General features: G+C 49.3%; 1 protein-coding gene across 1 annotated transcript in view; it reads left to right on the top strand.

Moving 5' to 3' along the window:
• The first annotated feature begins 3,738 nt into the window (after nucleotides 1-3,738).
• LOC111947154 (calpain-1 catalytic subunit) overlaps nucleotides 3,739-17,242 on the top strand; it is a 34,064-nt gene continuing 20,560 nt past the window's right edge. The window contains exons 1-12 of the mRNA XM_078949300.1: nucleotides 3,739-4,025; nucleotides 7,296-7,539; nucleotides 7,773-7,842; nucleotides 15,224-15,342; nucleotides 15,417-15,550; nucleotides 15,655-15,823; nucleotides 15,917-16,000; nucleotides 16,316-16,401; nucleotides 16,466-16,540; nucleotides 16,610-16,770; nucleotides 16,902-17,071; nucleotides 17,167-17,178. Of these exons, the coding sequence (XP_078805426.1) occupies nucleotides 7,306-7,539; nucleotides 7,773-7,842; nucleotides 15,224-15,342; nucleotides 15,417-15,550; nucleotides 15,655-15,823; nucleotides 15,917-16,000; nucleotides 16,316-16,401; nucleotides 16,466-16,540; nucleotides 16,610-16,770; nucleotides 16,902-17,071; nucleotides 17,167-17,178 (1,314 nt within the window). The 5' untranslated portion in view covers nucleotides 3,739-4,025; nucleotides 7,296-7,305. The remainder of the gene's footprint in view (nucleotides 4,026-7,295; nucleotides 7,540-7,772; nucleotides 7,843-15,223; nucleotides 15,343-15,416; nucleotides 15,551-15,654; nucleotides 15,824-15,916; nucleotides 16,001-16,315; nucleotides 16,402-16,465; nucleotides 16,541-16,609; nucleotides 16,771-16,901; nucleotides 17,072-17,166; nucleotides 17,179-17,242) is intronic.

The following is a 17,242-nucleotide window of genomic DNA, read 5'->3' as shown; positions in this document are numbered from 1 at the left end:
GTTCGGTCTTCATGTCCGCAAACAAATCTGTTTTATTTCTATTGCCCAAAATGACAACAGTCGTCTCCATGGACTTCATACCGGTGATTGTATAAGAACATGAAATCATAGAATTCCATAGCTGATGGATAACCTAACCTAAACTAATCTAAACAGACTAGCCTAAGTGGCACCTCCACCCTCCTCTGTACACATCTTCATTCATCTACTGTCAGTCTGAACACGCCAACCTTGCGGTTAAGGATGTGTCTCAGTAACTCAGACATTTGTCAGCACTGTGACAGTAATCTACCCGACAATTACATGCATGCACTATGGTTCTGCACGCCTGTCCAGGCTCTCTGGCAGCAGGTATGTGCCGATCTATCAGTCTGGCTTAAGGTTTCAATCACAGCTTCACCGTCACTTTGTGTGCTTGGTGACATGAGTGCCATCGATGTAGAAGGAGGATTAGGCTCTATCATTTTCATAACTCTTTGCATTGCTAAAAAAACTATTTTAATAAATTGGAAAAGCAAAAAAAATATAAATATAAGTCAACACAGAAATCTGCTGCTTGATCATATCAGCTTGGAAAAAATGTCAGCCCAAAGTTCAAGTAACTTTGAAAGAATTCGGTCTCTCTGGTCTCCCATAGCTAACTCCGTGACTTAGGGGGTGGGGGTGGGGGTCGGGGCCTCCGGTGCCTGGCCGGGGGTGGTGGGGGCTCCGTTGGTCGGGGGGTCGGGTCCGGCGCCTGGGTGGGGCGGCCTGGGGCGCTGCGTGGTCCTCTGGGCTTGGGTGTGGGGGTGCGTGGTGGGGGGGTGGGGTGGTGGTCTGGCTTGGCTTGGGGGGGTGGTCCCTTTGCCTGTGCTGGGGGGGGGTTGGCGGGGGGCGCGGCTCGGGGGGGGGGCCCAGCGGCGCTGGATGGGCTTCCCGTCTACACCTGGGGCTGGGATCGGCCCTTCCCTGGCTCTGGGGCGGGACGGGACAACCCTCTTGGGGCCCCCGGTCGCTCTGGGTGTCATCCGCTTCGGCTGCGGGGTCTGGGGGTGGGGTGGGGTGGGGGTCTTGTCGGCCCTGTCCTGTGGGGGGGCATTCTGGGGGAGGGGGGGGGGCACTATTGGTATGGGGCAGGGGGGGTTGACGGGTCGGGGTCTCCGCTGAGGCCATCGGCGGTTTCCCCGGCCGGTTGGCTGCCTCGGTCCCGTCGAGGCCTGACCAGAGCTCTTCTAGGGCCGGCGTTTGGGGGTGGGGGCCTGGGCTTGCTCCGGGGGGGGCCGGCGCTTTCTGGCTCCCCTCTCTCTGTGTGGGGGTGGTGGTGCTTGGCCTGGGGTGTCTGCGCCTCCGGGGGTGGGGCCCCGGGGCTGGGTGGGCCTGGCCCCCTTGCTGGGGGGGGGGGCGGGGGACGGCTGTTTGACCACCGGGGGACAGTCTATCATCTGTCCCCAACTTACCCCCTTCCTCATATAACCTCATAATAGGGTGAGGGGGTGGGGGGCTTAGCCTGCGATGAGCCTTGGGGGGGGGGGTTTACTAGGCAGTGACCCCCCTCCTGTGGTTGCCGTATGGAGTGGGCCCCCCCTCTTTCGGTTTTATTTGCACCTTAGACATGTAGGGTCCTTGGTAGGGGGGGTGCTTGGACATCACTGCCAGCAAGCAGCGGATGTCCTCCTAGCACCCTACCCGCCAATTTTAACCGCACCTTAGACATTTAGGGCCCCTTGGTGGGGAGGGTGAGGGGACGTCACTGTGAGTAATCAGGAGACGTCCCCTTAGTGCCCTACCCGCCAATTTTAACCGCACCCCCCTTAGTACACACACCCCTCCCCCCTCAATATATACATCCCAACATAAACACACACACATGCACACACACACCCTTTCAAACACACATACACACACACACATTTTGCAAGGAAGGTGGGACCTAGGACCATCTGTCCCCTGCCTCTTCCCTGGTTGGGGGTACGGGCCCCTTTGCAACGGCGGCTGTGTCCCCGGGGTGCCGGCTTCCTGGGCCCGGCGGTGCTCTCTCCGCGCGGTGGGGGGGTTCACATTACATCTGAGCCGGGGGTGTTCGTGTCCCTGGGGGGTGGGTTCTGGTCCTTGCTCCTGAGCGCTGGGCCCCGCCAAATTTCCAACTGTGGCCGAGCCTGGTCGGGCCATATTTACAACACCCCTTGTGGGCCCTCTTTTTTCCCCGGGGTTCCCCCCTTCTGGGCGGGGGCGGCGGGCCCCTGCCTCGCTCCTCCCTGGACCAACCGTGGGCCGGGCGGATGGCTGCCTGGAGTGCGGAGTGGGTCTCCCTTGGGGGGTCCTGGCTCGTACCTGGGGTTGGGGCGGGGGGATGCCCGGAACTCCTGGGTGGTGGTGGGGTGCTCGTCTGGGGCTGTGGGCGTCCTTCTCCGGTGGGGCCCTGCGTTGGGTTCTCCCGGCGCGGCGGGGGGGCTGCTCTCCTGGTTGGGCTGGGGCGGCGCCCTCTTTCCCTCCGTGCCTCCCTGCTCTCTGGCTCTGGGGGCCTTGCGGCGGCCCTGCTGGCCCTGGCCTGGGTGGCGGGCTTGGTCGCCCGGGCGGCGGTTGTTCCCTGCCGGTTCCCGTGTGGCGTTGGGGGGATTCCGGCTGCCGCTGCTGGTGCGGTGGGGGTCTTGGGGTGGGGATGGCTGGGCACTCTCCCTCCTTCTTTTCACGTTCCACCATCCATTTTAGAAGAACATAAACACTCACCTGAGCACAGGTGTTAGCTCAACAGACTGAATGACTGAAATATTTCACACTAGTTGGTTTTAAGGCATAAGTATGCGTGTCAACACTATCTGTTTTGTGTACATGTCGACAGGTGGACATTTTTGCAACTAACAGGTGTGTTTATAACATTTGAGTGTGTGTGTGGACAGGCTCCGCCCTTTTTTTTTTGTTTTTTTTTACATTTGAACCGTACCGTAATGATTAACAACCAGTAAACCTGTCTGCTCTATGCTGCTTCATGGTCTTACCCCCCTTCCCCTCCTATTATCACCCCCTCCCCCCCTCTCTCTAACGTCCCTCTCTCTTCTTCCCCTCTTTCCTTTTCCGTCCGGTCCAACACCAAAGATTTTCAAACATGTTTGAAATTAATAAAGTTTGGCCTCAATTACAAAAGGGGTTTATTCAGACATACCTTTGGTTTGTCTGAAGATGAATAACCCCTCTTGTTAAAGTAAAATATGTCCAACCCAAGAGGCCCTCAGCTCTCATCTGTCTGCCTAGCTGTTGGACAGGACAAGTTAAAAAAAAAAATAAATAAATAAAAAAAAAAAGGATGTGTTCATAAACTCTGAATGTCTGAACTCTGCTATTGGACCAGAGTCGTGGTCATCTCCGGGAGGTCCAGCGTCCGCCTGCAGGGTTCCTCTCCAGGAATGAACGTTGGAACTGCATCATCATCGCAGACGCTTGTCCGTCTGCAGACTCATCATCTATAGGACCGCCTCCGTCTGTGTCCCAGAACCCATCTAGCAAAACAGTCAGAAAATGTTTGTGACTACACTACCCAGAATGCACAGAGGGGGGAAAAGGCAGACGATGGGTCAGAGGGGGTTGGTGAGAAGTTTTTCTAGTAAACTGTTGTTCTTCATGAAAAACTTTATTGACAACTATTCTTAACATAACCTACTAGACTCTCCCTGTTTCACTTCGTTTGGGCCGACGTTTGAACGCTTCAGGTCTGAAACCAGAGCCGTTTTCCATGGGGGCGGGGGGTGCCGCTGCAGGTGATGCAGAACTGGCGCGCGCGCTTCCAGGAACAGCTGATGAGTTTCCATCTGCAGCCTTTCTAGAGCACTTTACGTTGACAGGTGCGTGTGCGCGTGTACGTGCAGGCTTTTATCAAAGGCACTTCCTGTTGTTCATTTGCAGCACACCCCCCACCTCCGCGCTGACGCGGCTCCGCCCTCCCCTCGGGGCGGGGTTGCCTTCTGTACTAAAGCATCCTAAGGACGTCCAGAACCGGACTCCGGACCACTAGCGGCTGAAGGTCAGACCCGATACCGGAAAGGAACCAGAAGGTGAGCACGCGCCTGTCGCCCAGCTCTGGACCGGTCCGAGTGGGTTTTTTTCTGCAGCTTCCAGAGAATTGTTTGAACCAATCAGAGACGAGCCTGTAAGTGAACGCAAAGGCGTGGCGCGTGCACAGATGTTTCAGTGTGTTTGTGGAACCGGACCGGCTCACTGAGGTAGTCTGGGCGTTGAGTCTTTCTGCCGCACGGGGGTGGGGGCATTGATAAATACCTTCGTTAACATGTCCGCGTGATCCCTTTCACTTTTTATAAGAAGAACACAAAAACAACAAATTCACAAATGATGTTTTCTCAAAATCTTTTATACACACAGAAGAAAATAAAAACATCTGCTAAAAGATCAAACATCTGCTAAATGATCAAACATTTGCTGGAAGATTAAACATCTGCTAAAAGATCAAAAATCTGTTGGAAGATGAAACATCTGTTGGAAGATGAAACATTTGCTGGAAGATCAAACACCTGCTAAAAGATCAAACATCTGCTTGAAGGTCAAACATCTGCTAATAGATCAAACATCTGCTAAAAGAACAAACATCTGCTAAAAGATAAAACATCTGCTAAAAGATAAAACATCTGCTTGAAGGTCAAACATCTGCTGGAAGATCAAACATCTGCTAAAAGATCAAAAATCTGTTGGAAGATGAAACATCTGCTGGAAGATCAAACATCTGCTGGAAGATCTAACATCTGCTAAAAGATGAAACATCTGCTGGAAGATCAAACATCTGCTAAAAGATCAAACATCTGCTAAAAGAACAAACATCTGCTAAAAGATAAAACATCTGCTAAAAGATAAAACATCTGCTTGAAGGTCAAACATCTGCTGGAAGATCAAACATCTGCTAAAAGATCAAAAATCTGTTGGAAGATGAAACATCTGTTGGAAGATGAAACATCTGCTGGAAGATCAAACATCTGCTGGAAGATCAAACATCTGCTAAAAGAACAAACATCTGCTAAAAGATGAAACATCTGCTGGAAGATCAAACAGCTGCTAAAAGATCAAACATCTGCTTGAAGGTCAAACATCTGCTAAAAGATGAAACATCTGCTGGAAGATCAAACATCTGCTAATAGATCAAACATCTGCTGGAAGATCTAACATCTGCTAAAAGATGAAACATCTGCTAAAAGATCAAACATCTGCTAAAAGAACAAACATCTGCTAAAAGATAAAACATCTGCTAAAAGATAAAACATCTGCTTGAAGGTCAAACATCTGCTGGAAGATCAAACATCTGCTAAAAGATCAAAAATCTGTTGGAAGATGAAACATCTGTTGGAAGATGAAACATCTGCTGGAAGATCAAACATCTGCTGGAAGATCAAACATCTGCTAAAAGAACAAACATCTGCTAAAAGATGAAACATCTGCTGGAAGATCAAACAGCTGCTAAAAGATCAAACATCTGCTTGAAGGTCAAACATCTGCTAAAAGATGAAACATCTGCTGGAAGATCAAACATCTGCTAATAGATCAAACATCTGCTGGAAGATCTAACATCTGCTAAAAGATGAAACATCTGCTAACAGATAAAAAATCTGTTGGAAGATGAAACGTCTGTTGGAAGATGGACCAGTGTCTGTCCATCACCTGAACACATTTGTTCTTTTTTTGGGGTTGAGGAACAGCGGATGGGAGGAGAACTTGGAGAACGGTGAAGAAAACAGAAGTTTTAGAACAGCCCAATGGAAGAACATGATATCACTTAATCCTGAAATTACAAATGAATCTGATTCTCTGCGTCATTCAGGAAGTACTGGATCTTACAAAAATATCTGAGATGACAGAAGACGGTTCTAGAACCTGATGTGTCTGCCAGTTAAAGTTTTAATTTTTCATCAAAAATGACCAGATTTTCGTCCCGAATGTCTGAGAACCAAACCACCGTCCACTGGGATTCTATTTATACAGCGAGGATCCCTGGATCTCCAACATCATCAACCTCTGTTGGATTAGAGTTTAGGAGAAGAACATTCGAATCAGGTCTAAATGTGTCAGATGTGGTTGAAGCCTTGTGACAGACATCTTCTAATTCAATAGATCTGTAAATCAGAGTATCATCAGCATAATAATGGAACTGTTTGCTGCTGGCTGATGGTACTTAAAAAAGCATGTTTGGGCCAAACACTGAGCCCTGTGGAGCACCATGGCGGACTCTGCTGCGTGAGGAAGATTAACGTGACTCAGTGCATCTTAAAGCAGTTCCTGTGATGGGTTCTAGTCTCTGTAATCAGAGGTTCTGATTGACTGAGGTCCAAAAATCAACAGACAAGAGTCCAGAGTCTCCAGCCATTAGGAGACAATGTCACCTTCAGCAGTTAGATCGAAATCCTGACAGGGGTCAGTCCTCCCTTCAGGAGGGCTTGTCCAGTTTTGGTTCTGGTGGGTCACTTGCCATACTGTAACACTCTTCAATTTCTCAAAGTATTACACACAACAAACAAACAAAAACAAAAAAACCACAACCAAAATGACTCAAGTGTTTTTAAACAGTCTCAGGTATTCAACCCCACACAAGCTTCCCCAGTTTTTTTACCCAATACACCTCAGTTATTTTATATTAGTTCGTTATTTACAAAGTCACCAAAGTCACCGCCTATCTTGGCGTCCTGACCTCCATATGAAATCGGAGATCCAAACGACCCACGGGATGTCGATGTTCCGTCCGTAGAATGAACGTACGTGGCTTACCGGCTCTGTACACCGTTGATATGGTTTTCAGTCATTCCAAGCATGTGGAGGTCTCACCCGATTGCAGGAATAAATCCCCGAAAATTCCACCGATGCGGTTGGACTTCTCTCCGACGTCACGGTAATCCTCTGCATGTACGTGTCCTGCGGCTGTCAACTCTCTGTCTTTCCGCTTCACCTCCTCTTAATTTGTGTTTCACCTGGTCCCAGGAAGTCCCCAGGTAGCCATATTTGTAGTCCAGAGTCTCCTGATCATGTAGTTTCCATACCCCTGTTATCCAACATAAACTCCAAACGAAATAAACATATAGCCAGGACCATATTAACCAGGGTTAACACAGGAAAGTCAATACTGAATTTTCTCTTTTTTTTTCAGTAAATAGACAACTCCAAATATATATTTACATATGTGGCAATGCTACAATACCTCCTGTCTCCTCAGCTGCCTTTTGGCACCAGCAGATGGATCTCACCGTTAGTTTTTTAGACCGGTTCCACACACCTGACTGCCCCAGGAAGTCGTGTCAGTCTCTGGTTCTGAAGTGTGCTCTCTTTTACAGGTTGGATCAAATGGTTGGCGGTGTGTCGGAGCGGATCCAGAGGGATCGGGAACGGGCCGGGGGCTTGGTCCACCAGGCCTCTTGCTACCTAAACCAGGACTTTCAGGGTCTGAAGGCAGTGTGTCTGCAAAACCGCCGCCTTTTTGAAGACCCCCTTTTTCCTGCAGAACCAGCGTCTCTGGGGTTTAAAGAACTCGGACCTTTGTCTGCTAAGGCAAAAGGAGTGGAATGGAAGAGACCCACGGTGAGACCTAGAACCCAGCAGAACCTCAACAGGTCCTCTCAGAGGTGGATCCCACAGAACTTTGAACTCATATACCAGAACTCAGAACCCCGCCCCCACCCCACCCCACCCCTCAGGTTTCCCTCAAACCCAGTTCTGTGACTGGCTGAGCCACAATCTACTTCCTAGAGTTCAGCTTGCTGTCATGTGGCTGGTTACATTGTGTCACGCCTGTCTCTGATTGGTTGTTGCAGGAGCTGGCAGCAGACCCTCGTTTCATTGTGGGCGGGGCCACCAGGACAGACATCTGTCAAGGAGCACTGGGTAAGTTCACTGGTCACATGATTCCTTCTAACACAGTTAAGCTCCACCCCTCTTTCACACCTTTAGAGGTTCCTCATTATGACGCCCCGCCCCTTAGGCAGTGATGTTGCTGTGCCCTTTGTCTTACTCTGTGGTGCTGTTCTGCCCCAACCTTTTTTTAAACATCTTCTTGATAATTCTGTTTTTTCATGATATTTTTTCTGTAATCAAGTTATAACTGACCAATCAAATGTGTCAGTAAAAGTAGGCGGAGTCTGCTGGACCCCATGCCCAACGTTCAAAGGGTTTGATTGACAGATTCTCCTGAGGCCTTTTTTTTTAACTTGTCCTGTCCAACAGCTAGGCGGGCAGATGAGAGCTGAGGGCCTCTTGGGTTGGACATATTTTACTTTAACAAGAGGGGTTATTAATCTTCAGACAAACCAAAGGTATGTCTGAATAAACCCCTTTTGGAATTGAGGCCAAACTTTATTCATTTCAATCATATCTGAAAATCTTTGGTGTTGGACCGGACGGAAAAGGAAAGAAGAGAAGAAGAGAGAGGGACGTTAGAGGAGGGGGGGGGGGTAGGAGGGTGATCATAGGGGGGGATAAGACCATGAAGCAGCATAAAGCAACAAGTTTACTGGATGTTTCTCATTACGGTAAGGTTCAAATATAATACAGGTCTATAAGGGCGGGGCCTGTCCACACACACACTCAGATGTTATAAACACACCTGCTAGCTGCAAAAATGTCCACATGTCAACATGTACACAAAACAGATAGTGTTCACACACGCCCACTTATGCCTTCAAACCAACTAGTGTGAAATATTTCATTCATTCAACCACACAAACTCATAGTGCAAAGGTGAGCTAACACCTGTGCTCAGGTGAGTGTTTATGTTCTTCTAAAATGGATGGTGGAATGTGAAAAGAAGGAGGGAGAGTGCCCAGCCACCCCCACACCAAGACCCCCACCGCAGCAGCCAGAAGCCCCCAACGCCACACGGCAGCAGATAGAAAACAACCGCCCCCTGGGTCAGGGCCAACAGGACTGTCACAGGGGCCCCCAGAGCCAGAGAGCAGGGAGGCATGGGGGGACAGAGAGTGCAGCTCCAGCCCAACCAGGAAAGCAGCCCCCCCACCACACTGGGAGGGCCCAACGCAGGGCCCCGCCCCAGAAGAGCGCCCACAGCCCCAGACGAGCACATCATCAACACCCAGGAGTTCTGGGCATCCCCCCACCCCAACCCCAGGTACAAGCCAGGACCCCCCAAGGGAGACCCGCTCCAGGCAGCCACCCACCCGGCCCACGGTTGGTCCAGGAAGGAGCAAGGCAGGGGCCAGCTGCCCCCGCCCACAACACTTCCACAAGAAGTGTTGTAAACATGGCCCCACCAGGCTCACCCACAGTTGGAAATTTGGCGAGGCCCAGCGCTCAGGGACAAGGGGCAGAACCCCCACCACAGGGACACCCCCCAGCTCAGGTGTGATGTGATCCCCGGTTCTTGGACTTGCCAGAAAGCTCAGGGATCCCCCTCCCTGCATGGAGAGAGGACTGCCGGGCTCAGGAAACCAGCACCCAGGCGACACGGCCGCCGTTGCCAAGGGCCCAGTACCCCCTACCAGGGATGGGGTAGGGGACAGATGGTCCGAGGTCCCACCATCCTTGTCAAATGCATGTGTGTGTTTGTGAGGGTGTGTGTGTGCATGTGTGTGTGTTTATGCTGGAGTGTTTATTTTGAGGGTTGAAGGGTGTGTGTACTAAGGGGGTGCAGTTAAAGTTTGCAGGTAGGGCACTGAGGGGACATCTCCTGATTACCAACAGTGATGTCCAAGCACTCGGGGTGTGGCCTTCCAACAAGCTGGATGCTGATTGGTGAGAGCGGTTGCCATAGAAACGATGAGAGATTCAGACCACTGACAACATCTGGCTCCAAACAGCAGCATCTGTATCATAAGAAGATGAATTGACTTTCTTTGGTTGGAGCTGAAAGTAAACCATTTTCTGTGGATGACGTCATAATGACTCGGTCCAGTTCTGGTGCTGGTTATGATTGGTCCAAATGTGAGGTTTCAAAACCCAGACCAACATCTACTGGAGACTAATCCCTCTCCACGGGAGACCAGCGTGGGTTCATGCTTGTAAAGACTGATCACCTCAAATGGAATGTTCTTGACAACTCCCAGCAGAAGGCGGGGCCACCGGAGTCACGCCCACACACACACACACACATAAAGTTCTGACACGGTCCCATGGTCCAGATGCCTCTGCAGTCATGCGTGCAGATGTCACAAGGGCGGTTTGTTGCCCCTCCTGTGGCTGTACCTTGGTGCTGCTCCCAGCATTCACTGCTGCAGGCTGAACCGGTCCGACCGGCACCGCCGGTTAGACGCCGACTTCCGGTCTGCCGGTCTGCCGCCCCATCAGCTTCCAGAGAAACCAACACAAAACACCTGCAGGTCTGCAGGAAACAAACAGTGTGTGTGTGTGTGTCTCTGTCGTGGTGTGTTTGTTTGTCTTTGTGTATCTCTGTGTGTGTCTGTTTGTGTTTATCTGTGTGTGTGTGTCTGTGTGTGTGTCTGTGTGTCTGCGTTTTTGTGTGTGTTTATGTGTGTGTGTGTTTATCTGTGTGTGTGTGTCTGTGTGTGTGTGTCTGCGTTTTTGTGTGTGTTTATCTGTGTGTGTGTGTCTGCGTTTTTGTGTGTGTTTATCTGTGTGTGTGTGTCTGTGTGTGTGTGTCTGCGTTTTTGTGTGTGTTTATGTGTGTGTTTATCTGTGTGTGTGTGTCTGTGTGTCTGCGTTTTTGTGTGTGTTTATGTGTGTGTGTGTCTGTGTGTGTGTGTCATTCTGTGTGTGTGTGTCTGTAGAAACTGTTCCGTGGAGAACAATCGGAACGTCTCATTGGCTGAGTCTGGTAGGGGTCTTAGAGCAGTGCCCTGAGGAACACCAGTCCCCCCCCCACCACCACACAAACAGGAAGTTGTTAAGTGTTGAAATGATCCCAGATGTTACTACCAGTTCATGAAGGTGGAGACAAGGATTGTGGGTTTTCTGGTTCTAATAGACGACAGAATGACTGTGGCAGACGTGGTTTATCGGTAGGGGGGTCCTCTGCTGAACCAGACCCCCCCGGGGGGCTTTGCAGCAGTGGAGCTGCTCCTTCCAGGTTACTGTCTGGTGGTCGTGTTGGCGGAGAACATTCAGGTGCTCCAAACATCAGGCTCCTTCCTTCAGCTCAGATCATTAGTGAAGCACTTTAGGAGTATTGATCCCTGATTGATCGGACATGTGGACCGGATGCAGACGCCATCGGCTGCTGATGTGCTCAGCGGGCATTAGCGTCTTTGTGGTAATGGAGTCAGCTCAGCGTTTCCCGGATATGAGGCAGGTCTGACCAGCAGGGGGCGCTGATGCTCAGCCAGTCCCTGAGTCCAAGTCGGTTTTTCGGTATTTGCTTAAGTTCTGAGCTGCTTTAACTTTAATTCACTTTTTCCATCAGAATTTAGAGTTTATCCCTTGTGGTATCCTATGACCCCCCCCCCCTTACACTGACGTGTTCTCCCTACCATGACAAAGGTGGATAAAGGTGGAAAGATTTCATGTAATCCATGGACACCAGTGAAGATCACAAATCATTGAAGAAAAAAGGTTCAGAGCACTGTCTAGTGCAGGGGTCGGGAATCTTTTTGGCCGAGAGAGCCATAAACGCCACATATTTTTAATTGTAATTTCCAAAGAGCCATACAATAATGTAGCGTCCCTTCCCCACACTGAGGCACGGAGACTTAACCTCTTTTAAGGTTCTTTATTCTGGTTACTGCAGACCACAACAAACGCCGTACAATTAATTCAGCAACTCCTGAATCTCTCCCGCCGAGACGAGAGCCTTCTCCCAACTTTATTTTCCCCCCTCCCGCTCCAGCCCTCCCATTTCCCTTATTCGGCCCATAGCTGAACCCCATTGGTCCAAACTAACAACAGGCTGAGCGACAGAACTGAGAGCCAATCAGATCTCTGCTAGATGCGATTAATGAACTCCAGAACTTTTAAGGCGACCCAAACAGCCACCCAGTCCAAGTCAGTAAGCAACGATATGTTTAAAACTAAATATACAAATGAATGTGTGCATTTGATGTAATTTCAACATTTTTAAAGTACAATAAGTCTGTGGATTCTTTTTAATAACATTGTTATGCTGTTGCTAATAAATGATGAGTATTTCTCGTGGTAGTTTTGCTGATGGTCTAGTCTGGTTGATACGTGGTGAGTTTCTGCTTCATGCAGGCGTTGAGACTTTAAACGTGATCGTAGGTCTGAATGTTCTGTAGATGTGAGACAGACATGGAGCCAAACACACACTCACACACTGCAGTGAGTGACGGGCATTGGGTTTTACGTTTTTATCCCTGCGCGGTTCACCTGCTGCCCTCACAACCCCCCCCACCCTCTGCTTTCTTCCTCACACATCCCGTCCCCGCAACTGCGCACTCTTCCTCAGAGACGGGAGCGCAGTTTTGGGCACGGCAATTCACAGGTTTCCGGCTGCTACAAACTCTGTGAAATAATAGATAATAGTAAAGTGACCTCTGGCATCGCATCGCGCCCCAGAAGGACTGGTCTAATGAAAAAAAAGTATAATTAAAGATTTGTCTGCGAGCCACATGTGACCATCGAAAGAGCCATATATGGCCCGCGAGCCATAGGTTCCCGACCCCTGGTCTAGTGGGTCTAGATGACCCAACTCCCAATGTTTAAAGTGCCTTGGATAGCACAAGGGTTAAGCTTCAATTTCTGAATGGTTTTTATGTCTATATGACTTCACGCCATCATGACATCACCATGAACAGAGAACATCAAAGCCTTTGGGCAAATGAACACCATAACAATATTTATGCTTATATCAGCAAACTATGTGACAAATACCTCAGTCCTGTGAAAGGAAGGCAGTTGGTTGTTGTGATTGACAAGGACGTGGAGAAGCAGGTGGAGGGGTAGGCTTTGCTTTGGCGCCCCCCGGTGGGAGGAGCTGAAGTGCAAAGGAGGAGATTCGTTCAGGTTCTTTCTAAACTGTAATCCATTACAGATTAGCAGTTACTTTCATTTCAAAGTAATCTCTGAATTTACGTCCAGTGGCGCTTCTACATTAACTTACCCCTCAGTGACCCCCCCTCTCCCCAGTACAAAAACACACTTAAGATTTTGGGCTGAACAAGATGAACATTTACTGAACAAACTAACGCTAAACCTTTAAACCTTTTAGAAATTTCAAACTGAACATTCTGAACATAAATATGAATTAAAAACATTCATCATCTTCTTCCGTTTTTCCCTTTGGGGGTCACAGGCTGCTGGAGCCTATCCTGGCCACTTATGGGCAAAGGCAGGGGACACCCTGGACAGGTCGCTAGTCTGTCCAATCACACACTCGCTTGTTTTTGGACGGTGGGAGGAAGCCGGTGACCCCGGAGAAAACCCACACATGTATAGGGAGAACATGCTAACTCCACACAGAAAGGTCCCCCATTGATGTTGTGGTTCAGGTCCCCCAGCCAGGACTTGAACTGGGGGCCTTCTTGCTGTGACCCAAGAGCGCTAACCACTGCACCACCGTGCAGCCCTGAATTAAAAACAGACAGGAGTATGAATCCAGAATAAATCAAGTTAAACCTTAAATAACGTTCAATATTTCGCTCTCCTTAAAAATATATTCAGTCAGAATGATACAAATATGAAGATGCTGCAGAACGAAACAAACAGAGCCTGGAAATATTACTAAGAAATAACAAATCCAACCTCTGTTTTCTTTGCTCTTTGATCCTTTTTTAGATCTGAACTCTTGCATCATTTTCAGCAATCAGTTCATTTCTTGGTGTGTGACGTCCTGAGTGTCTTTGTGAAACGGATCAGAGGGATTTCATTTTTAAAAACTTGTACTGGTGAAAATCATTTTAAGGTCTTATAAAAAATTACTAACTAAATCCTAAAACTCATCAGTGGGACTACTCCAAAATATTTGGCATTTTCCTTATTTTGTGCAACACCAACAGTAAAAAACCTCCATCCATTCATAAAAAATGATGGATTGTTTATCTATGATGTCATAAAGTGCAGCTGTTTTCCTGCTGTCTTCATGTCAAACACTGACACCAACTAAACCACAGGCAGACGTAGAAAACACATTTAGATGGAAAATAAAGACACGTCATCAAAATGTCTACATTACTTCATAAAGAATGACATTATTAGCATGAGCTGAGTCATCTAAAGGCCCACCTGGACGGCCCGTGCCTCAATTCAGTACTGCATGTTTTACTGTCTCATAAATGTAATCCATTACATGACTGTTATATTACTTGAAGTGACACATGTACCTGAAATCCTCCACATTTGTTACCTGAACTTGGACTTTAGAAGAATGATCGGCTCTCTGATGTTTCCATGATGCTGCTGAGAAAGGATGGCATTAGACGTGAGCAGCCTTGGGGCGATCAATACGATCAATACCTTTTCTTTGTGTTGATCTATTTTACGTAAAGGCCGGTCTGTGAAAAGATTGTCTGACAAAAGTTTGTGGAGTAAAAAACTTTCAGTAAAGAAATGTTTGATTACATGAAAGGATTTTTTTTCTGTCCTTCATAATGTTGAAGAGAGAGCTGAGAGCTGGACTGAATGGCCACGCCCCCTAGCATTCCAAACAGGAAGTACCTGCCCATAGACGTCTATAAAGAAATAACCAGCTGTTCCTCAGTCAGAAGAACCGTTCTGGATCTGATACCTTTTAGTAACATGTTCTTGATAATCCTCATTTTCTCTGTAGTTACTTATAAACGGACCAATCAGATGCCTCAATAAAGGCATGTTGTACCCACTCGCCCCCCCCTCAAACCGTCCAGATTCTCCTGAGCAGCTTTCAGGGTGTGGACTTCCAACAAGCTCACTCCTGATTGGCGACAGTAGTTGCCATAGAAACGTTGATTCAGATCGACTTGGACCAATCTCTTGTGTCTGGCTCCAACGCGGTGCCAAAGTCCGTATCGCGGGACCGTATCCGTATGGCAACTGAATCACCTTCAGCTTCATGTTGCCGTAGCCAAAGGTAGGGCACTCCAGTTCTTTCATACAGTCAATGTTTGGAATGCAACGGGGAGGGGCAGTCAGTCCAGTCCCCTATACAGTCATTGGTCAATACTCAGCCCTACAGCTGTTTGTTTTGCTGTTCATTTCTTTAACTCAGCTTTTATATTTATCCAAGTCCTGTCGGTTTCCATCTGAAGGAGAAGATAAGCAGCCTGTGCTAGCTTTAGCATGCTAGCCTCCTCACAGTTGCCTCAGAGCCCTCAAACACTGGCGTCTGGTGCTGACAGGTGACCCGTCAGGTGCTCTGTGTTTCCAGGTGACTGCTGGCTGCTTGCTGCCATCGGCTCTCTGACTCTGAATGATCGTCTGCTGCAGCGGGTGGTTCCTCACGGACAGAGCTTTAGCCACCAATATGCCGGCATCTTCCACTTCCAGGTGAGGCGGCTGAGCTAGCGCCCAGCCCACAGTTCGAACCCTTCCAGGCTGAGGTGGTTCCTGTCCCTGTGTAGTTCTGGAGGTTTGGAGAATGGGTGGACGTGGTCATTGATGATCGGCTGCCTGCCAAAGATGGAAAGCTGCTGTTCGTCCACTCAGCTGAAGGCAGTGAGTTCTGGAGCGCCCTGCTGGAAAAGGCCTATGCCAAGTAAGACCACCAACACGGCTCCACCAAATCCATTCTCCAACCAACGTTCAGGCCTGAAGCTGCTGATCCTCAGAACTGGTCTGTATTTGCTCTGCTGCTTTTAGGATGAATGGATCCTACGAGGCGTTGGTCGGCGGAAGCACTGCTGAAGGTTTCGAGGACTTCACAGGTGGCGTTATGGAGATGTACGAACTGAGAAAAGCTCCAAGAGATCTTTACCGCATCATGAAAAAGGCTCTGGAAAGAGGCTCTCTCCTGGGCTGCTCCATCGATGTGAGCCACTGCTCAGTTTTTGGAAGGAGAACATGGTAACCAATCCTCACGACTGCTGATGGACACCAGTGAAATGTTCTGCTCTGTCATTAGATAACCAATGCCTTGGACATGGAGGCCGTCACCTTCAAGAAGCTGGTAAAAGGACATGCATACTCTGTGACCAACCTCAGACAGGTGAGTGAAGAACCCAGAAACTCACAGGAACAGATCAGACATGGTTCTGTGTTTCAGGACATCCCTGCAGCTCAGCTTCAGTCCTGGTCTCTTGCCTGATCACGTTATACCTTGAAGACCAAACCTTTTCTTTGTTTAAAGTATGAGCAGGATGTGAACTGTGGACAGATCTGGACCAAACCCTGATGTGGAGCTGTGGCTCTCCTCAGTGGTGCTGGGTCTAACGTTGGGGCGGTTCCTGATCAGGACTCGGTTCTGCTGCTTCTTCAGAGTTGTATTGTTTCCTCTTGAGGGGTTTCTGCATGTGTCATGCAGGTGGAGTTCCGCGGCAGGCAGGAGCGCCTGATTCGAATCAGGAACCCTTGGGGTGAGGTGGAGTGGACCGGAGCCTGGAGCGACAGGTCGGTACCCCCTTTGAGCAGCAGCCGGAGGAGTGTGAACAGTGAGTGACTCTGGATGTTTCAGCTCCTTGGAGTGGAACCACGTCGACTCTGGGGAGAAGGATGAGATGCTGAATAAGATGGAGGATGGAGAGTTCTGGTAGGTTGGTACTGGACCTAACCCTTAGGAAGCCTGGTATGGGTCTCCTAAAATGCATTTGTGTGTCAGGATGTCTTTCCAGGAGTTTCTGCTCCAGTTCTCACGGTTGGAGATCTGCAACCTCACTCCAGACGCTCTGACTCAGGACTCCACCCACTTCTGGAGCACCATTACGTTTGAGAGCAGCTGGAGGCGAGGAAGCACCGCCGGCGGCTGCAGGAACCACCCCAGTATGTACCGGGTATAGATCTGTTCTGATCAGAGGAGAGGCCACCTGGATGGGGGTGTGGCCTCACGTGTGGGCAGGTCCCCTGGTTGCTCCCATAGCAGAGACTACATGACCCATGATGCCTTTCTGCAGACACGTTTTGGATCAACCCTCAATTCAAGATCACGCTCCTGGAGGAGGATGACGACCCTGAAGACGACGAGGCCGCCTGTAGCGTGCTGGTGGCTCTGATGCAGAAAGACCGCCGCCGCTACCGCCGCCACGGCCAGGACATGCACACCATTGGGTTCGCCATCTATGAGGTTGGCTGCATTGTTTCCTTCCTCTTTTTTCCTTGGTGGTGATCGGAAAACCCCGGCTGCTTCTCCCCTGATCCATCTGTTCTGTGTGCTGACAGATACCTGAGGAGGTGGGCCGTCCTTAAAACGCTTTATTTTCATTTGACTTCATGGTCCTTAACAGCGTTCGTCCAA

The sequence above is a fragment of the Oryzias latipes genome, chromosome 1, assembly GCF_053564925.1.
Source record: "Oryzias latipes strain Hd-rR chromosome 1, Olatipes_Hd-rR_3.1".
Lineage (NCBI taxonomy): Eukaryota > Metazoa > Chordata > Actinopteri > Beloniformes > Adrianichthyidae > Oryzias > Oryzias latipes.
Note: the sequence above shows the minus strand (reverse complement) of the source record. Positions and strands in the feature narration are given on the sequence as shown.